This window comes from Microtus ochrogaster, linkage group LG7_11 (assembly GCF_000317375.1).
Source record: "Microtus ochrogaster isolate Prairie Vole_2 linkage group LG7_11, MicOch1.0, whole genome shotgun sequence".
NCBI classification, from domain to species: domain Eukaryota; kingdom Metazoa; phylum Chordata; class Mammalia; order Rodentia; family Cricetidae; genus Microtus; species Microtus ochrogaster.
In genome coordinates this window covers 14,870,841-14,893,417 of record NC_022032.1, presented here as the reverse complement: position 1 = coordinate 14,893,417, position 22,577 = coordinate 14,870,841, and the positions used below count along the sequence as shown (strand labels likewise).

At 34.3% G+C, this 22,577-nt stretch overlaps 1 protein-coding gene across 2 annotated transcripts in view; it reads right to left on the bottom strand.

Annotated features, from left to right (window-relative positions):
- The window catches only part of Micu3 (mitochondrial calcium uptake family member 3), a 74,518-nt gene that overhangs the window by 18,892 nt on the left and 33,049 nt on the right, over nt 1-22,577 (bottom strand). The window contains exons 3-8 of one of the 2 annotated variants that reach the window (XM_005362538.3): nt 21,240-21,271; nt 13,730-13,808; nt 10,465-10,512; nt 7,794-7,876; nt 5,688-5,759; nt 3,223-3,261 (exon numbers count right to left, since the gene is read on the bottom strand). In XM_005362538.3, coding sequence (XP_005362595.1) covers nt 3,223-3,261; nt 5,688-5,759; nt 7,794-7,876; nt 10,465-10,512; nt 13,730-13,808; nt 21,240-21,271 — 353 coding nt within the window. The remainder of the gene's footprint in view (nt 1-3,222; nt 3,262-5,687; nt 5,760-7,793; nt 7,877-10,464; nt 10,513-13,729; nt 13,809-21,239; nt 21,272-22,577) is intronic. The other variant, XM_026786906.1, reaches the window with a different exon arrangement.

The window sequence follows — 22,577 nt, the reverse complement described above, 5'->3', positions numbered from 1 at the left end:
ATTCCATTTAAGGATGCACTTGCTCAAACTGTTGAGTACAGAGTTTGGATATCTGCTGTGGTAACACAGGAAGAATCCTGGACAAACTCTGCTGCATACTAAGGTGTTGGAACTGCCCAGTCAAAGACAGTCTGGGTTACAAGCTGAACTAGCTACTCTCTTCGTGAACCACCATGTTCACTTGGTAGAAGAACTGATAAAGCCACTGACAGCAACAATAGAGAGACTGAGCAAGAACTACCCACAAGGATTCCATTCATATAAGGTGCAAAATGAGTAAAACTGGAGTGTATTTTTCAGAATGCCTACGTAGTGAGGTACAGATCTATCTATAAACTACAGCTGCAAAGACCATTTGGGGGTCAGAGAATTATGACATTATAAAGGGGATTCTGGGGCATAGCAATGTTGTATTTTTTGAATTATTTTATAATTATTCATTTTATTTGCATTAAGTTTGAGCTAAAATACACTTTTAAAATCAGAAAAAGCTTCATTATCATTACAGGGAACGATAATTAAAAAGTCTAAAATATTAATTAAAAAGGTGATCTATACTTGTAACTAAACTAGATGGCAAAATATACCCAGAAATCTAGTATAGTGCCTACTGGAAATTTGGCTAATAATAATTTATCTATATTCTTACACACATAATGTATCAAAATAGATAAAATAAAAATGAAAACCATTTTGAGTAGACAATAAAATCTATAATTGTAACATTTAGTTTAATATACCAATTGACAGATTAAGCAGACAAAACTGCTAGTAATGACAGAAAAGGAAGAAAACATACAATTAACATGCATGGTAATATATATGTGTAAATATATTTACACATATGTATTATAACTCTGCATCATAAACCAGAGAAGACACATTTTTTAAAATAAAGATTATTTATGAATATCAACATTTAGCCCATAAATCACATTTCAACACATGATGAAATACAAGAGAAGCTGTATTAAAAATTAACACATTTTCTGTTAGTAATATAATTAAGGTAGTTAAGAAAAATATTCTAAAACAGTAATAAAGGATGCTGAAGTAAAAAATTTCTAACCTTTGAGATATTTGAATTACTTAATCTTTTGAAATTTCTCTTACTATGTGAGAAATCTAAAATGAATCTGGGTTACTTAGAGTAGAAGATCTACTGAAGATAACTGCTTTATTCATAGACACAGGGAATAGCCTCAATCTTTCACTGCAGTAGGAAAATGAAAACAGGCAGAACCTACTGCAGGAAGAAATAATCTTGGAACAGCCTATTTGAGGGGTCAGAGAGTGTCTGTCTTCATGCCCAGACCCCACCTCCTTCCTGAAGGTACTTTGGGAAAATCATTACTAACTGATATGAAATTTTCTGTTATATGAAAAAGTTCAAAACGTCAATCAAAATCTTAAGAGAGTTAAATTATGTAATCCACTTGAGAGTGTAGTTTAGAAGAAAATGAAGTTATATCACATTCACATGTCTCTCACATAAAAACAAAAGTTGTCCTCAATAAATGAAATGAAAAATGTGCTAACCAATAAAATAAAAAAGATAGTATGTTTTCCTGATCAAGGATAATATAAACAAGACAGAGACTGTTTATATCTGGCTAATCTCTTAGCACCTGAGACTGTAAAGGACACACAGTTTAAACTGTATGGTGACTACTCATGAAATTAAACGAACTATTCAAACTGCTGCAGTTAAAATGTGGCTCATACAAAGTTATGGAGTACTAAAGTCATAAATACTATTAACCATATGTTTAAAAGTACATATGATTTCTAATGTGAGATTTTCATTTTATAAGTTTTTACAAAATTTTAAAGGATTAACAGAGAAATACTTTTAAAATCAACTAAAAATTGTTCTTTTTTGGGAAGCAGCAGTACATTTTATAGAAAATGGTTCCTATTCCTTAGACAAATTTAAACACTTGGGTATGTGATTCCCATAGACTTGGCTTGCTTTCCAATTATTCCCTGCTGTTCCTTGTGAGTAGGCAGGATAACTGTGCTTACTTGATGCTGAAACTGCTTCCAGTGTGTGTTTAAGTTTAAAGTAAGAGTTTTACAGTTTAGAGTAGCTAATTTGATATGGGATAACCCCTCTGTATGCTGTGAATATGTCTTATTACCACTGGTTAATAAAGAAGCTGATTGGGCAATAGCTAGGCAGAATAGAGTCAGGCGGGAAATCCAAGCAAAAAGACAGGAAGGAAGAAGGCAGAGTCTGGGAGAAGCCAGCAGCAGCATGGAAGCAAGATGTGAAGTAACAAGCTTCATGGTAAAATATAAAATAATAGAAATGGGTTAATTTAAGTTGTAAGAGCTAGTTAACAATAAGCCTGAGCTAAAAGGCCAAAAAGTTTATAATTAATATTGAGACTCAGAGTGGTTATTCGGGAGCTGGCAGGTGAGAGAAACTCCCAGTTACACTAATTAGACAGTATGGAAGGTGAGCGCTAGACTTAGAACTACACAGGATACCTTAGACACGGGCCCCTGAATTCAAGGACTTCCCAAGCTTAAAGGATACCTGGGGAAATTAAATGAACTGCACATGTTTATAGGAAAGGGTCAGGTCTATTCTGAGCAGGTTCTTATGTGCTAGACTAACCAATAAGTTTGTTTTAAGAGAACAGAAAAGTCAGAATTAAGGAGAACACTTATAGAAATTTTCACAATGAAAGAATGAAACTCATAATTGTCTCTGTGTAGTAATATAACAAGCAGCATCTTATACATCTTTTAAAAAGACTACAGCAAGTTGGCAGGCAACAGAGTTTCAGAAAAAGATGAAAACTAAAAATTAAAAAATCTACTCATTAACATGCTTTTACTGGCATTGACCAATCTAGATTTAGTTCTTAAAATACCTGTGTTCTTCAGGAAGAGAGCCTATCTGCTCTATTATTTTTGTATAATGCTTCATACATTGCTGAAAAATATAAAATTTCAATTATTCTACCAGAATTTCTGGTGGTACCTGTTCACTCACATTTATGCTAATTTACAGATATACAGCTAATAAAGATACATGATTACTTTCTATATTTTAGTCTCAAAAGAACCTTTGGGCTTGATTGCATCTTCTTGTATTCAATAAATTCCAAAACATTTTAAATAGTAGATATAGCTTTAGATATAGAAATAACATTATCTAATATAACAGGTGAGGGCTATATACATAAAAAACATTTAAAGGGTTGTACATACACTATTAGTAGGAGAATGGTATCCATAAAGTTGAAGACGCTGACATAGAGCACAAAGGGCCAAATGAAGTGTCACATTTCAGAATGAACCCAAGTACAGCGAAAGAAAAAAGAAAAAGACGACAAAATAATCAATTAGGAAGGGCAAATCATTATGCTACATTCTCTATAAAGCACACACACAAGTGAGATAAATGTTAAAGATGAGTAGCAAAGTTTTTAATCTCTAATATAATTAACCATTAAATGATTTTGTGCTCATTTCAACCCTTTTTATTGTACGTGAGATGACTATGGCTGTGAATGAACATGTTCCTCTTAAGCATGTCGTCTGTGAGAAGTCCCAGGACCTTACATAAGATGGTAACGCTAGACTCGGCAGCATGGTGGTGACAATGGTGTGAGAGACCTGCCCTATCTGCTACTACCGCTGCTCTGATGACGGACTCTGCTCACCTGTGGAGCACTAGTACTACTTACCTGGCAGAAGTGAGAGAGGACTACATGAGAGTACCATTTGTACGATCTTAGCACAGACCTAAACACACTGTTCTTCAGAGTCTTGTTGATATGGAAGGATTTTGATTTTGATATACTAATTTTTTGGCTAAAAAACTATGATGTTATTAAGTGTACTAGCTAATATTTTTAATGTTTATTTTATTTTTATAATTATATTTTCTACTGGTAAGTATCTAAGCATTCTAGCTCATTTAATCCTTATAAAGTTACAGATGGTGACAATACTGTTTTATCATTTAATTGTAAAACTAAAAATCATGAGACAGGGAGGTTAAGAATCTTGCTGAAGATTCCACAGGTAAAAGCATCATACAGGTAATAGTCAAATCCTTCAAATTAGCTCAAGAGCATGGTTTACCTTCTTTTGAGGCTTTTTCTTATTTTTATTATAAGATAAATTTTAGTTGCTTCAAGCTCACTATTTAGAATACATGTTTATTATTGTTTATATCAGCTTGACAAAAGTATTCACATTTTACTTGATCTGTATAGATAAGACAGTATAAAGTCTATTTAGATTTCATTATTGAAAATATTACTAACACAATGAAACCAAGGGCTGTTCCTTTCAAATACAAGAAAGAGGATTTGCTGTCAGTGAGAGGCAAACTAAACACTACTTCAGAAACATTGAAAGGAACATCTCCTAACTAAACTAAGTAATGAGCTCTTAACAGCGCTATGTAGAGTAATATCAACCTCTGAGGTGCCTTTGAGATCAGATACTGTAATGAAATCCTTTATGTACATAATATAAAATTATATACAACTTATTTGTTATTTTTCTTGCTCTGTAAAACTACATTTCTTCCCCAATATTTGCTAGGGAATGCATCACTAACATGTGGATACAGGTCATCTAGGAGAAGCTGATCTAATATGGATTTCATAATCTACCCAGACTTCACCTAATTAATCCAAGTTAATGTGATCACTATTATAAAATGCTCGCCTTAACTGTGTCCCAGAGCCCTTCATCCTGGCTTTTGTGTTGACACTGTAGCTTTCTCCCATGTGTTGTGTGTTGTATTTTCCTGTTCTTCTTTCCCTTTGTTATCCGGTGTACATATCTGAAAAAATTGCTAATAACTAGAATCGATACTTCTAGTTAAATTCCTATTATACGTCAACAAAACAATTTCTGATATTTTTAAGTAGCAAATGGGTAACTGAAGATGGATAAAAGTACAGAATTCAGAGCTGGCCACCACAGGCTCAAATTGGACTTTTTCATTGAACAGTATTATAGCTGTAGACAAGATATTTAAACTTTATAACGATCAGCTTCCTCATCCTTAATTATGTACAACAGGAAGATTGTTGAATAGATTGACAAAATCCATGAAAAGCAGCTAGCCTTGTATTTGACAGTAAGGACTTAGGGCCAGTTTTTATTATGTAAACTGGCCTATTATCAAGACTGAAATATTTAGGACAAATAAAATAAAGACTGAGAAGATAAAATACTGTCAATTCTAACTTTAGAACAAAGCACTAGTATGTAACCCAGAAAAAGAATTTATACTACTTCTTAGAGATGCAGAAAGTCTACCTTATTTCCTTATATTTACCACTCATTATGTAACATTATCATTAAATCCATTCACATAATTAAACCTTTGCATATTCACCTTTAAATTTTTACATGCATAATGATCTTATTAATCTATTATATGATATATACCCTTCAAATCTCACAGATAACAACAGTATGGATGAAATGATTTAATGAGTATGACTGTGGGTACAGATATTTAATATCAATATTTAACACAAATATTGATATTGATGTATAAGATACTGAAGTAATTTTACTAATTAAACCTCAGGAAACTTTTCAATAAAGGAAAAGATCCAAATTCTAAATGTTACACCGTTTCAACATGTAAAACATAATTCTCACCTGGAAAAACCCACCTGAAACTATGATAAAGTATGTCTTACCAGCAGCGCACGTTTCTCTTCATCTCCTTTATTTTCTCTCTTCTCATTTTTTTTCCTGAATATCTCCTGAAGCTATAAGGAAATAAATCAGGAATCAAATTCCATCAGAATTTTGAGATACCTACATAATACTCTATGATAAGTACATCCTAAAAATACGCAAAAATAGTTTAGTCAACATTTAAACTACTCTCGTTACATTTTCAAAAGAAAACCACATTCTTTGGTACTGGCAATTCACAGCTGAGTTCAATGTGTCTAATGTTTCAGTTTCCCTTGATCTCCATGACACAAAGACAGGGAGTCTGAGGCCTAGACAGAGATGGAGCCTGTTGGGCTGTAGAGAACATGGAAGCAGTCCTCCAGGAATCTGTCAGAGTTCAGCTTTGGTCTCACTGTCATTTAGGCCACTCAACTCCTACTGCTCTAGTTAGTTTATGTAGGAACAAAGGACAAGTTCTCGCAGTAACTGCTCTGTAGACAGTAGACTGCTGATAACATTCCTCAGATGAGTTCATTCTCTGAGGTTCATTTTCTGTACTTGGAACATAAGGAACACTCCTTACTCCTTGCCTTATGGAGTGCTATATAAAATATAAAATAAATACCACAACTAATTACCTAGCACTTTGCCTATTATTTCTAAGTAAATGTCAGCTAGTAATATTCTTTAAATTCTGTGGTTTTAAAATGGAAGCCTGCTCCCACTTCTTTTACTGTAGAGGACATGAGCTCCTTGTGTTCACAGATGAACACTAAGAATGTTAAACACACAGGGTTGTCTCTCTTCAAAGGAAGAGATGTTTTGATGTTTAAAAGATAACCAATTTTCCACCCAGACAGTTGGACATGGATGTGGCTAATTGCCAGGCCACACCAGATCCTCCAATGACCCTTAAGTCACACGTGGTCAATCTATAGAACCCATCTTTATGGGGAAGGTCACATGCACTTTACAAAGAGTTTTGATGTAGTCATGACTTAAGCTTTATTTTGCTCATAGGACTGGGTTAATTTTCACCAGGAAACTTTTTACAAATTGTGTTGTGCTTCAATATGGCTAAAATAACCTGCCTGGTATCAGACTCTCGAAGTTTGAACCAACACTGGCTACTGAGTCATGTTGAACTTCCTTCTTGTCTCAGGCTGACCATTACTCTGCTGGCCGTGATGTTTGCCGAGATCCTTCTATCACACACACAATTTTTTAAACCAATTTTCTGGATAGTTCATCATTCTTGTCTATGAAATTTAGACAGCAATCTCAACTTTATTTCATTTTCCCATTCCACACGCAGAAAACATTCCAAAAGACAAGTGCATAAAGAGCTTTTAATAAATGGGATTTCCAAAAGTCAATGTTGATTAAGAACACTTGTTCAAAATTACTCTATTAAATAGGTCTGTTCTGGAAAAAAAAAGAGCCCTTTATATGCCACCTTTTTCTTCTAAACAGAAGACACAAAAAGATGGAACTGAACACTGATACTAATAGAAGATTTTGCTACTCTAAAAAAATACATTAACATTACTTTTTATTTCAGAAAAGTGAAAACCAGCAAAAGCATTTTTGCCACAGAACAGATGTAAGACACAGAAGTAAAAGGAAAAACAATTTGGGAGGGGAGATGGGAAAACGAGCAGCAGAAGAAGAGGGCCAGAGATCAAAGCTCTTGGTCGAAGGAAAGCAAGTGTGCAGGCAAGTGGGTCCGCACACCTAAAATATAAGGTAACAGTGAAGGAAGAGAAAAGGAAAGGGAAAGTGAGCTTGAACTGATAAAAAGAGAAGTTCCTACGGTAAAGAGCTGCAGCAAGGTGGCCAGTGTGACAGCAACGGAGAATTAGCGGGACAAACATAATCTCAGAACCGCCTATTACCCATCAAGTACAAAGTGTCTGACAAATTCCAAACTTTTAGCTATATTCATCTTTTAAAAACTCAATATAATTTATGCTTCCATAAGGTAAACATTACTTGAGGTATATACTTACTTATTAGATTCAGGTGAAAGATCACTTTGTAGTAATAGTCCCAATAACACAAAAACATAACGTATCAGTGAGCAATATTCAATTATTAGAAAATGCAGTATATCATGTACCTACCACCAAAAATTCTTTTTTATCCACCATCTCATTTCCATCAGTGTCAAACATGTTGAAAGCTATTCTAAACCCTGCATGAGGCTCTGCCAGAAAAAAAAGAACATTCAACAGATACATAGACTGCAAAAAATAACCAATAGAGAAAAAGCAACATGCTAGTATAAGTTAAATACAGTGAAAGTTATACTGAAGGACACTATTTCTGCCTCATGTATTTCAGACACAGAATCAGAACTGATCATAAGCTTTCTAAGTACTTTACTGCTATTTACTGCATAGCATCAAAGGAAATATTTGACTCCATCCCTCTATAAACAAATATTTACATTTCTACCTACTTGTTAAAAAAGAACTAAGAGATCTCTACATTTAAATTTTTTTCTGTATGTTCAACTACTTAAAGTGGCAGAAAAGAGTAAAAATACAGCACAATGCACGAGTTTAAAGTCTTCAGAAAAATTAAACTAAAATCACCTGTGGAATAAATGTGATCATGAGAGAGTACAAATTTGTGGTTAAACTTCTAGAAGCTTCAAAAAACAGAAACTTTTATACTATGCTTTAATGTGTAATTGAAGCACTCCCAAATCCAAGGAACAAGTTAATTTTGAGGAAGACTCATGTCTTATGTGCTGACTTAATTTTATGATTCTTTTCTGGATGCCGATGCTTTTTTTATTTTGTTTTTTGTTTTTTTTTTTGTTGTTGTTGTCTTTTGTTTTGGTTTCTATAAACAAGAAAACCTGGATGGAAGAAAAACTTGGATTATTTTTCAAGGAGAGGTTCAGTGCACAATGCCTTTGGACAAGAATTCACCTTTTCCTCTGAAATGACTAGAAGAAATCTAAATGTTCTCCCTATCCAACTAATAAACTTGCTACCTTGATAGGAAATTCTGACCTTTGCCAAGAGCAGATAACCCTACTTGCTTAACCCATCATAGCCACCTCTGGAAATATCAGAAATGGAAGCCAGTTCCTTATTGTAGTGATAGTTCAGTTGTATTTTAATAAATAAAGCTTGACTGAAGATCAAATATTTTATATTTTTAAAAGATTTTGAAGAAAATATATGTAAAATGAACCTTTATAAGCACTATTTAGAAGGCAGAATGACTAAAGGCCAGAAGGAAGCACTCACAGGCCCGTACCACAGATAACATGGCCGCTCCTCCATAGTTTCGTCTCATACTTACATTAATTCTGATCACGTGACTTCCCATAATTTTCCTGTCACACTCTTAGGAAATGTCACTGCACTAGACAATTTAACCAGTCTATAGTAAGCGAGCTGATTATGTGTTTGCCTTAACCCCTCACAACACCCTGCCCCTTCTAAGTGGCTTCTTAACCAACAGTGTCCTTCTTAATTCACCATCACTAAGCTTATTTAAATATTTATAATTTGCAATTTTGTGTCCAAAGACAAATGTAAATTCATCTTTGATGTGCCTCTCGACATTGTGGTTTCACGGCAGGATCATCACAGCCTAGACTGGCACTGTCGCTAGTGTTCAAGCTGGCTCAATCCCAGCTGGCCCTACTAACAATGGCAGAGCATTTATTTTCCAACACTAAAAATTTAATTTCATTATGGGAATAAGCTATGTTAAATTCACATGTTCACACCTACCCTTTATATATCACTTATAACTAAAGTAAGATTATCACAGTAGTATAACATTTTTAAGCATAGAAATCAAATTTTAAAATGAGTTTTACTAATGCTCTTATTTGTATACATCTACACATATGTCCTCATCTGAAATTTCCTAAAGTAATATTCTAATATTCTTTTTTTTATCTTCATTAATTGGCTTCTGAAAGAATACTATGAATGAGACATTGTTCTTGACATAGATGGCCCAAAAGAGTAACATTTAGTAATTACAGACTTTTCACAGCCATCACAAAACTGACCACATAAACCAGTAATTTCAAATAACCTAAGTTCTATGAAGAAAATAAAGCATGATGCAGGGATTAAAAGAGAAGGGTGAGAAAGCTACTTGAAGAGTGGGGCCAATTAAGGGCTCGTTAGTGTTTCAGGAGGAACCTGGATGGTTCTCCTCTCAGTGTTGAGGGAAGCACTGGGGGCTCAAAGAGCAGGGCTTCCTCCCTGGGGTTGGAGGCCAAAAAGGAAAGGCCAGGTGCCCGAGGTTCAGTGAGTACAGCACACAGTTTCCTCTTGTGGATGAAAACAAAGTCAAGCAGAAGCTCTAGTATTTCACAAACACTGCTGCATGATGTGACAGGGAGCGCGCGCGAGCCACTGCAGTGGACAATGGTGGGTATCGGGACAGGCTCCCCAGCAGTTAGGAGACTCAAGACCTTCTACTCTTTCACATTAGACTTGCAGAAAACCTGGTTTAAGTGCATATAATAGAGCCTTTATAAATTATAAGTTCTGATCTTTAAGGTCTCATGTAGCTTAAACCCCAAAGAGTAATATATTCATAATTTATGAAAATTTTATTAGTGTCACAAGCCAAGATATATAGGGTTTCGACTCTGACAATGTTATACTTGACATTTTCCTGTGATAATTAAACATGAATCTGTACAACAGCTGACATACACACGAGGTAATTTCCAATAGTATGCCAAGAAAGACACATTTTTAAGATCAAAAGGAAAATACATTTAGAAATAAATTTAATGAGTATACTTACTTGTTAAAATACATAAAAGAAAAAGATACTCAGTATAAGAAATCACACCTAGAAGAAAACAGTATCAATTATGCCTTATAAAATATTAATTTATATTTCACAAACATAAAAGCTAAATGTTGTATATAATAAAAACTATTAATAGTTTTGAGGTATCTGCTAAATATTGTTTAAATAAAACTACAATATTATAAAATCATTGCAAATGTTGAAAAATTCATTTTATTTAAATTTTTCACATGCCTCTATAAAAATTCTTACAAAATGTTCATTCATGATAAATATGCTGGCAATAAGAAACAAAATGTTATATTTATTTATAGTTTAACTTTTAAACTTGTTCTTGTTGTTACTCTATCAAACTGACATAGAACGGTCAGAAATACTATAAAGAACTTAGTCACTTTTTAGTAACACTTGAATGAAACATATTTACTTGCTTAGAAATTTGATGTGTAACATTCAAAAACAAAAAATACACTTACCAATCTTTTGCTGTCAAATGGCCCCTCAGTACTTTTATAACAGCTTGTACTCTTAACTGACTCTAAGGGTTTCTTTCTTTAGCTCAGTGGTCCTCACTTTATGTTTTCTGCATACCGAGCTCTCTGTATCCCATAATTACAAATCTTACCCATTTTGTGCATGAAGTAAATAAATACACATTCTGTTACTGCATTTTCCACTTCTAGGCCACTCTTTCGTATTGTTAAAGCTAGAATTAATAGTGTAACTGACTAGGAAAAGACTGAAACAATTAAGTTCGGGAATAAGTCTGCAATATTTACCTACATTGCAATCTATCTTGATGTTTGGTTAAAGGTATAAAAAAAAAACACCCTTCAATACATTGTGGACTTTACCTCTTCACTTATCTGATGTCCTTTGAAGCTTCACTAACTCTTTGTCTAGAACAAAGAGACTAGGAGTCACCACCACGCAGTTTGTCAGGGCCATGAAGGTAACTGCGCACTAGGCTGGGAAAACATTCTCTCCTGTTTATACTAGAATATGTGACCTAGAGACATAGTTCTGGATGACTGCAAGAACGTTCTGGGAGAGAGATTCTGAAATAGTCAGTGGCTGTAGAGTTACAATTATCTAAGTGTCCTCTTCTGTTCGAATTCACTTAGTAGGTGACAAAGTATTACAGCTGATATAAGGAACTTTAAAGCCATATGATTACTATGACTAATTCAAGATTAACCTTATGAAAGGTTTAATTAACAGGAAGACTGTTTTTAAACAGTTTATTATTAAGAGGGTCATAGCAGACATTTTTTTGGTACGGCTAACCTGGCTACTGAGTTGGATTAATATTCACACAGGAGGAGAGAACAAAGTGATATAACTGAAAAGAAAAAGGTCAAGGAGAAAAGAAAATACTGCTGCAGATGAATTATAGATTCACAATGCTTTCTAACTGTAAACACAGAAAACCAGAAGAAAATGAGAAGATCAACCCTTCAGTCTACTTAAGGCTAACTTAAGTAGGACAAACAATAACATAAAGTTAAATGCTACTATATAGTAATGGTAGTTTTTACAAGTACAGGATAAAGAACATGTCAACTAAATTACACGTAATCAAGAGGCAGGAGGACTGTAAGTTCAAGGACAGCTTTGGGCTATTTAAAGAGACCTTGTCTTAGTAGTGGAGAGGAAGTTAGAAGAGATGACAACTAGGTTTTAAAAAATTCAATTAAAAAATTCAAGAATTTCCATAAAAACATGACATTGTTAAATTACTATTTCTTGATATAAGTGTTACATACTGCTTTTATGAAAAGCTGCTGAATTTTTTTACTGAGTTATAGCTAAAAAGATAAAATCCGTTTTAAATTATTATTTAGTAACTTTAAAGATTTAGCTTTAAAGATTTCCGACCACTTAATGTTTGTGGGCATGTGTGTACATACAGACACACACACGTGCATACATATATAATATATAAATACATACATATTATATATATATGTAAATCAAGTAGTTCAGTATCTCTCAACCACTTAGCAAGCTCGTTCTAAACTCTTATAAGACCATGGTTTAATGATTTTGCTACTATCAACAATATGAGACAGATATAAAGTTTCCTGTAGGTAATCAATGGGCAGGTGTAGTTATTTAAATTTAGACTAATCCAAATAAAATTATATTCTTAGTTACTTTAGCAACATTTGAAGAGCTCAATAATCATAACTGACCAATGGTGTCCATACAAAATAGAAGAGAAACATGAACACTTCCAACACTGCAGAGAGTTATTCTGAACAATGCTAAATGAATATTCACCCCTGGAAATAAACAAAAAGACAGGAAACATAAAAAATGCATATAACATGTGGAGGGGTAGGCCTTCCAGGCTAACCTTTGCTTAGATAAAAAAAAAAATATTTCTTTCTTCTATGCACTGTTTTCAAATTATATTGATCCATTTATTTTCTCATAAGATATATTAAGGCAAAAAAAAATTCATTACACTTACCTATTCCTTTTGAGTTTTGAACATTCCCAGTGCTATTAACTCACTCTAAAAAATGAACAAAATTTCTAAGGGTATTTTCTGTTTTGAGATGTCTTTGCTATGCAGTCTAATTTGGGAGGAGAGCAGAGAAAAATGTAAAGCTCAATAAAAAATAAAAAAAATAGAAAAAAAACCCTTAAAATCCTCCCTCTTCAGGCTACAGAGAAGCTGAGATCAGTGAAATCTATCACCATGCCCAGATCTCCAAGGAGTATTTTAATATACCCGATTCCAGTATTTAAGTCTAAAAAATATCCACAATAAAAAAGCATCTCTTTCATTCATATTACGTGAAGAAAATTGGGGAAATATTATAGACAAAAATTGCAAAGATATCTTTTACTTTTTCTTTTCTTTTAATCAGGGCATGATGTAGCACAGGTTAACCTTGTATATCACTTAGTGGAGAAATAACAATTATTTCCTAGATACAAAATGAAATGAAGAAAATTAATACTTGAAGACCTAATATTTTTGAAAAGTATGTTCTATGAGCAAATGTAAAATTTTTTTTCAGTGTGTTTGAAAATGATGAAGCTAAAGAGGTCATGAAGTATATATATTTGTGTATGTATATAGTCATAATATCATCCTTAATCACACTATACCAAAATACTATTACTTACCCAGAAACATTTGCATTTGGTGGCATATATGTGTATCTCTCTCTCCACATACAATTTTAATCCATGCCAGTATTAAAATGCACAGGGACCCAGGCACAGACTAAGGTTAACTTACCTCTTTCTTTAAGATTTCTAAAGAGCTTTGATGATCCCTTCCAAACTGGTGGAGTTTCTGAGAGCATCTGACTTAATTCCTAGAAAAGAAGGATTGAAATACTGATTAGTATTCAAATTACTTTCTTACAACATGAATCTTAAAAAAACATATGTATCCTCCCTCGCCAGGAAATTCTCCTTTTAAATGACCAGAATTGTGACATTAATCATCTTATTCTATACCTGTCCTTCATTCTGCCACAATATTTGCCCATAATGCAAATATCAAATAAATGCTAAAGATGCTATATTAAACTTAATTAGTGCTATTAAAAATTTCAGGTAAATTTTCTGACTAAATGCATATAGCTAAGACAACCAAATTAAGATAAAACAGCAAGCTTAAGTTCTGGAGTGAGGAACAAGGGACTGCCTATAAAAGCCATGTAGATTTCCGTATTAAAGCAGGTGATCAGTTGGTTCCATATTTTTTTTTGCTGCATGCCTGGATTTATCTGAGTTTGAGCAGAAGAAACATGAGTGAAGGAATATGCTAGGAATGAACAGACTGTTTTCATGGGAACCCAAAGAGTCTTACTACTGGGCAACAGAATATTGACTTCCACTCAGCATTCTAAAGGTAATTATCACTACTGCTGAGGGATTGTTGGAGAATGTAAACAGTTGAGTCATTGCTTATATAAAAATATTTGAACAGATTATGCATATTCTGAAAAAAATCATAACAAAGCAACAATTGCAATACGGTTGACTGTGAGAAAAACCAGTGAAAGAATTTGGTAAAATAATGAAATACTCTGAAGTTTAAAAATTACTTTTCTCGGTAACACATTTTTAGCAATACATTTTCAGTGTAGAAGCCACTTCTACTTCTAGATTTGATGCTTATTTGTCACAATGTAGTTTCCAACAATCCCAGTGGCATCTGAAAGCATATGGAAATGCAGAGTAGCATTTCCTCTTGAACTAGACTTGTGTTTTTCCCAACCTCCAGGTGATTTTTATGCACAATCAAAGTTGAGAATACTTGAGACTTTTTCTGATAATTGGAATCCAGAAAGTGCTCTGTGATGTTAGACTGCAAAGTTGAGGGAGCCGGAAAATAAAGAAATCCCTGGGATGTCAAAAACAGGAGCATGTCTAGGGGTTTCCAAACTGTGTGTGGATTCTAGCATTCATTTCCTTCACAGGGCTTTATCTGCACTGCAGGGAACAGATGCCAAGCTAATGAGTAGTGTCCAATAGGAGACTGTGGCAAACAGGTAAGACTTCAGCTGTGAATGATAAGGAGCCTGGAATATTTACTGTTTAGAAGAAATTAAAATATTTTTGTTAAATTAAGAAATTTTAAAAAGTCTTCAATACACTTTACATACTTAAATTTATACCATTTCTATTGTATAAATATTAATCTTCTCCCACTATAACTATATTCTGCAACCTCTGTTCTGATTTTTAAAAATCAGTTACCTTTATCAAGAGTCCCCTTTGTGATTAACAATGAACTCGTAACAGCTCATTTAGTTCTACTAACCAATTCTTGCACGTATAGACCTAAATTGGACAAGTAATCTTCGCAAATTAGGCACATAAAGGAAATTACAGAAACTGATCCTAATTGATTTCAAGTATTTATTTATTTGTGATTTTTGAGACAGGGTTTCTCTGGAGTTTTTGGTGCCTGTCCTAGAACTATCTCTTGTAGATCAGGATGGCCTTGAACTCATGGAGATCCTCCTACCTCTGCCTCCTGAGTGCTGGGATTAAAGGTATGTGCCACCATCGCCTGGCCAAGTAGTTATTTTTAATAAATATAACTATAATAAATAAAAATATAGTTTTTCCATGCTTAGATCATATAGTTGCTTTTGTGATCATTTTTGTTTTCTGTTATTTTTGCTTTTTAATATTTACTAAAATCTTTGTATATCCATTCATGTTGGAAATTCGCTTCCTCACTAGCAATACTTATGTCTTCTGTTATAGTACTGTACTATATAAAATGAATTTGGCCTTTGTCTTCAGCTCCTGGAAGAGAGACAAAATCCATGAGTCACACTTGAGTGTTTATTAAGAAAATAACTCACAATTGTGTTTGGTCACAGAAGAAAGAATGGGAACAAGGATAGAAGGAAACTGAGAGATAAAGACATGATGGGAAACTTACACCTCAGAAATAAATCCCAAGACAATTCTAGACACTAAGTACCCTGGAGCTCGACGAAGATGCTCGGAGGGTAACAAACCAATTCCTCATGGAGAGAGGACAGACACTCTTGTTCAGGACACTTCCAGACCTAATACTTTTCTTCTTCATTTGGGATGTCTTAATATATGTTCTTTGTCTATAACCACAACGACAGCAATTTTTGAGTTCTATGGGTCATTTTAGTCAATTACTAAACCACCTGTAGGAGAACCCTGGAACTACAGCCAGTGAGGGCAGGAGCGAGGCACCTTGAGGCTCTGAACTGTGGTCCACACCGGAAAGAACAGCAGACTTCTGGGGCACTGTGTCTTTAAACTAACTCTGGGTGTCCAGTGTTAGAATTAAATTGCAGTATTGCAAGTAGATAACAAATATGCATTTGCTGAATTAATTTTAGTTTCCTAAAGTTATAGGTGCCTTTAATGTACTTAATTTTTTAATCATATAGTGCAAACATTCCCCCTCACACACACTACACAGGAAAATTGTAGGTTTAGAAAGGAAATTTACATGCAAAGTCAAATCAAACTGCAATTTTATTTAATAGTCTTTTAATCTAAAACATCTTATAATCATAAACATCTTATAAAGCATCTTATTGTAAATATTAAATCTTTATTATCTATATACTGTTTTGTACTTTATTCTTTGTCTTTTACATAATATGGATATATCTTCATGTCAAATAGTCTTTATTTTGATATTAATACCTATACTGTGACTGTTCATAATGGCTTTTAAAAGTCAGCTATTTACATTTTTAAAATACTATGAACACGAAAGATGTTTATCTGTATTGTACTCATCAGTGTTTATTTAAATGTGAAAAATGAAAATGTAAAGTCTAAGCATCTACAACCCCACACTCCATTGGTTGTCCAGAGTGATAGAGCACTCATCACACAACCTTTAGAAAAATCCAGACACCTGTGAGAGGACGAGGCAGAACAGAACCAATAGCTTCTCAGAATCAGAGAACTACTTTCATTTCCTAGGTCCTGGAAACATCAGCATCCCACCAGTTGCTGGGAGGTCTACAGTTGGATACACACAGCTCTAACAGTTATTCGTTTTATTCTGTATTACTTTGTTATCGGCAGTATGCTACTTTACAATTATTTGATCCATTTCCCCAGTAATTATACTGTTTCTAAATTTTTTGCCTTCCCATCTGTGTGTCAGGAAAGATGAACAAGATAGCTGATGTGAACATTTAAACATTCCTCTAGCATACATGCCTGTAAATAGGTCCCCAAATATACACTGTAAATTTCATCAGTCATTACCAAAGTGAAGGCATCATTTATTTTTTTCAATTGGTTCCTTCACGCCCTTGCTCATTACTGACACTGTCAAGCTTCTGGAAGCTAGCCATCTGGTGGATATGGGATAGAACATCACTGCTTCAATGTGCCTATATTTGGTTATCAGTGAGTTAAACTATTTTGCATGTATTTACTAGCTATTCTAGCTATGTTGTCCATTATTTCTTATTGAAATGATTATCTTTTAGTATCTATTTACACATGTTCTGATAATTATAAGATCCTTTTTCAAAGTTGTTTTTGGACAATAAATAATGAAAACATTTTCCCATGCATCAAATTTTTTTTAGTGTTGTTGATGGGTTTGGGTAACTAAAGTTTTAAGTATTTAATTTAGTAAAATCTGCCAGTAACTTCTTTTGACGATTGCTTCATGTGTCCTGTCTAAAAAGATCCTCTCATGTGTTCTTCAATTTTTGCATTTTTACCATTTATAATTTTTAATCATACATAAAAACATACAAAAGCCCAACTAACATTGAGAACTCTGATACTACTCTTGGTGAGTTCCTGTTCCTCCACATAACAAGTCTATGTTCATTGTGACACTCTTTAAACATTTTTGAGTTGGGTCATCATGGAAATCTTTTAGAGTTGGATGAAAGCTTCTGACATTAACTTCTCCCAGCAGTAATGATATATATTTTTCAAGACAGTTATTTTCTTTGGTGGGTACAAAGATCTCTCCCTTTTTAAGGGAGTGAGTCTTCCTTTTTGGTGGAAGAATTTGCATGTAACCTCTTCCACACATGGGAAGCAAGATACTCAGCCCTGATCTTTCAGCTGAGCTCCATCTGGGGGGAGGTGACTTTTTTTTTTAATTCTAAGGTGGTAGGACTTTAGACTCGGGTGGGTAGATTTTTTTTTTTATCACATTTTAAAGGCAATAGCGAAGGCACTGCTCTGACAAGCTCTGAATTTTATGGAAAGCATCTCGAGGTGCTGACTGCACCACTAGCATTTGGTAGTAGGATTGGGAGGCTCAACTGCCTGAACTATAAGCTTTTCTTCTCCTGTACATGGAAGCATCTGATTATACTTTATAATGTTCCAGATTCCAAGAAATTGTCAGTTCTGGATCAAAGTTATGTTTATGGGGAGTGAGGTGAAGCTCTGAGAATTTATGAGGGTAAAATATAACTAAAGGCCATCTCTAATGTTATTTTCCAGTTCCCTGGAACTTCTTATTATCTCCTTTACCTCCGAGCAGGAACATTATCTCTTTGGATACTAACAATCCATTGATATGTTAATGTTTACAGATGGAAGAATAAGGCAGCCAATATATGCACAATCCTCATTTTGTTTATAATAATTTATAGCCAACTGTTCACTAGACTATCAATTTACTTAGTCATGACAGTATTTGATACATAATAGGTTATTTGGACATAATAATCATATTTGTGAGAGAATCATTGGTAAAAGATGAACACTTTTGGTAAGTATCTATGCTGTCAAAAAGTACAAAAAAATATACTTTTTACAAATTTGAGATGACTTTATAGTAAATATATCTATATTATATATATTATATCATATATTATGATGCATTCATCCTTCTAAATATATGACATATATTTTAATGAAGAGTAAAGTTACTAGCATCTACCATTAAAGGGCTATGCAATCTTCTTCCAAGAAAAAGAAGCATGACTGAGACCAGGCACTGCATGGCAGGGCAGTCCCTGCATGACGGTCCGCATGGCAGGGCAGTCCCTGCATGAAGGTCCGCATGGCAGGGCAGTCCCTGCATGAGGGTCCGCATGGCAGGGCAGTCCCTGCATGAAGGTCCGGAAAGGCCATGTGTGAAGCTGGAAAAGAGAAGCCTGGATTGTGCTGGAAGCTCCAAGATGTTAGAGGTGCTGGAGACACGGGATATCTTCCCAGGAGAGATGCCAACAGGGAGCGGAACCATCCCAAGAGAAAAGGATGTTGCAGGCATCAAAGATGGAAGGACAGAGCCATTTCAGCCCTCTACACCAGAAACAAAACCACAGGATTTGGAGCCTGCTCCTCTGGGTTTTAGTCTTGCTTTGGTACGGTATTCCCTTACTATGCCACAATGCCTCCCTTACGGAATGGCAATTTATAGACTGTGCCACTGTATGGTGGAAGTACGAAATTTGCTTTTGATTTTGTAGGTGTTAAAATTAAGAGATTGCCTTGAGCCTCAGAAGAGATGTTTGGACTGGAAACTGAGGTGGACAGACTATGAGGACTTCTGATGTTGGACTAAATTGATTTTACATTATGATATGGCCACTAGAGGTCATGAGGGCCACGCAGTGGAATGTGGCAGTTTGAATGAGAATAGGCCCCAGAGCATAATATATTTGAATATTTGATTTCTAGTTGATAGCTGTTTGGGGAGCATTAGAAGGTATGGCTTTGTTGGAGGAAGTATGTCACTGGGGGTTAGATTTGAGGTTTCCAAAGGCTTGTTCTATTTTGAGCTAGCTTTCTGCTTCCTACTTTCGGATCAAAATGAGGGCTCTCAGCTGAAATAATTTCTATCCTAAGTTGCCTTGGTCATTGTGTTTTGTCACAGAAATAGAAAAGTAACTAAGATGGTATAGTTTTAAGTACCTGACAGATTTTGTTGCTACTGTGAAATGTATCTTAATGCGGTTTTATAATCACTATTATTAATTTAAAATTAAATTTCACCATGTTATTAATTTAGATTCATTTATTTTTATATAGAGTAATAACTTGCAATACTTTTATTGGATATGATTTTTAAAATTGTGTTAATTGCCACTATTGTAGTTCTTACAATTCCTCTTCTCCACTCCACCCTTCCCCCCGCCCTCATCTTCCCCTCCTCTTTCTCCTTGATGTACTAAATATTATGGCCATAAGGCAGCGCCTGAGAACCTGGCTATTTTGTAGACAGGTCCTTTAAAAGTATCACTAATGTTATCATATGAAATCCCCTAAATTATCCGAGGGCAGACCAAGTGAAAGCAGAGTGAGAAGCTGGCCGCAGAAAGGATTAAAAGCCCAGAGTAAACCACCCAAATACTCTCATCTTAAGTGTCTACTTGGCAGACCTGTGAGGTGATAAACGCAGTTGCAGCCACTAGGATGTGTACTTTATCAGGGCAGTCTAGAATCCTCAGCCAATGAGGGACGTCACTTTCCTAGCCGTCTAGCTATGACAGCAGTGCCTGTATCTTACAGTTAACTATCAAGAGAAGTTTCTGAAGTTTCACAGGGAAACATGCATCTGCCATTATAAGCTCTGCAGAATTTCCTTTTTCTAGTTAAGGAAGTTAAAAATAGCTCAGGTAAGAGCAGGAAATCATCAGTATGTTAGAAGTCACGTTGAGGCTCTCCCTGATGTCAGTCCTACTATCTGAATATGTTAATGTTCCCCTTTCTTTTGGCAACTGTGGATGTATCCTTACATAACTATAGTGTTGTTTCCCTAGTTTTGATTTCTGCCTGAATGGAGTTATATTTTTTGAAAATTTATTAGGCCTATTACTCATGTGCTTGCTTTTTAAAACCATGATAAGCAGTCTACAGACTTCTGAACCTCTTCTGTATGTAACTGATAGTTTCTTTAGGTATGAACACCAATGTGAAATAACCTAGTCATAAAGTTGGTTAAGTTTAAGTTTGCTAGGTACATGTGCTATAGAATTTAACCTTAGGTATGGATTGTTGAGTAAAAGTCTATATATATCTTCAATTCAGTAGATAATGCAACTGTTTCTAAACAAGGAACACTAATTACACTCACACATGACAATTAGCTTCTATCTTCACTAGCACATAGAAATGACAACCTTCTTTATTTACTTACATTATGAAGACTAAAAAATTACTATCATTATGTGATTTTAATTTGTAAAAACCACACACAAAAACATATAACTATCTAATCAGATAATGTGCATATGTGTTACACATGTGTGTATTGTGTGTGTACATGCATATCTTGTATACCAAGATCTTTAACTTACCTGTTTAGAAAGTGACTTCCACGTTTTAGCAACTAAAATAAATATAAAATAATTAGATAATATTCTATGTAATGTATATCCATATTTAGTAACCATATATAACCATAACTCAAAATCATGCTTTTATGTTCAAAAGGCAGACGATTTTACTCAATATTTGAATCCAATATATAATCCTTTCATGTTATCTACTTGCTTTAAAGACTGTACCTTACAGTAAGTTAAATCAGTGTCACAGAACTTTTCCCCCCATAATTGGATTATGATTGGGCCTTTCTGGATCCATAACACAAGTTAAGCTACTTAATGTTAAATATTTTATGGCACTTGAAGGACAAATGAAGATACTTATAAAATATTCATACTGTAATCAGATGAATGAGTATTTCTGGAAATAATTCCTTGGTGAGGTCTCTCCAAGGTAGAAATGATAGTGGCAAAAAGAAGAAGAGCTAACAGGAGAGCTGGGAAAGTTCTTATCCATCTTCTGCAGTGGTTCTAGAAGTATCATAGAGGCAGAAGTGTACTAGCTGAATAAAACATTTTCTTTATCATGTCAATGATCTCAATTTAAACAGTAAAATGCGGGTACAGATGAACAGCCCAAATAGTTGTTTTTCTTGTTCAGCTCCTACCATTGCAAATGGCTAAGAATTATCTCCAGGTTGATGGTAATTAATTCCTACAGTGTACCTGCATTAGGAAAACTGGTAGACTAATTGTGTCTACAAAGCAAGTCTGTATAATTAAAAATATATCAAATTTAAAGTTATATGGAAGACATTGCTATATAACTCTCTTTTTAAGGCAATACACTAACTCATCTTGAGATCAAATTTTATAAAATTTGGAAACTAATTTTTCTTGGAGATCAATTCTTTATTTCACAACAAAATCTTTCTTTTACCTAGCAGTATATGTCAATAGGTGATCAAGCCCTAAAATCACAGAAATTTGTATGTAGCCTTACCTATGCTACTGTGCACATAATTCTGCAATGACTCTTTTTAGTGAATAGAACAATGAAATAGCTTGGTAAGAGTTTAAGAAAAATCCATTAAAAGTACAAATACATGGACATGTTTTTATGCAATGCTCAGAAACTATTTATCCAATAAGGAAATTAGATTTATTCCTGAGTTTGTGTTTTATGAGATTTCCACAACAGATTATTTACAAAAGACATATTTATTCTGCGAAAATGTACCATGTTCGATATCATTAGCTGTTAAAAAAATAAAGACTAGGTTCAAGTCTCTTGCCAACCCTAAGGTGGCTCCCTTAACTAAGAATTGTGCTTCCGTGCTCCCCTATCCAACCTTCCTTTATCCCAATCAT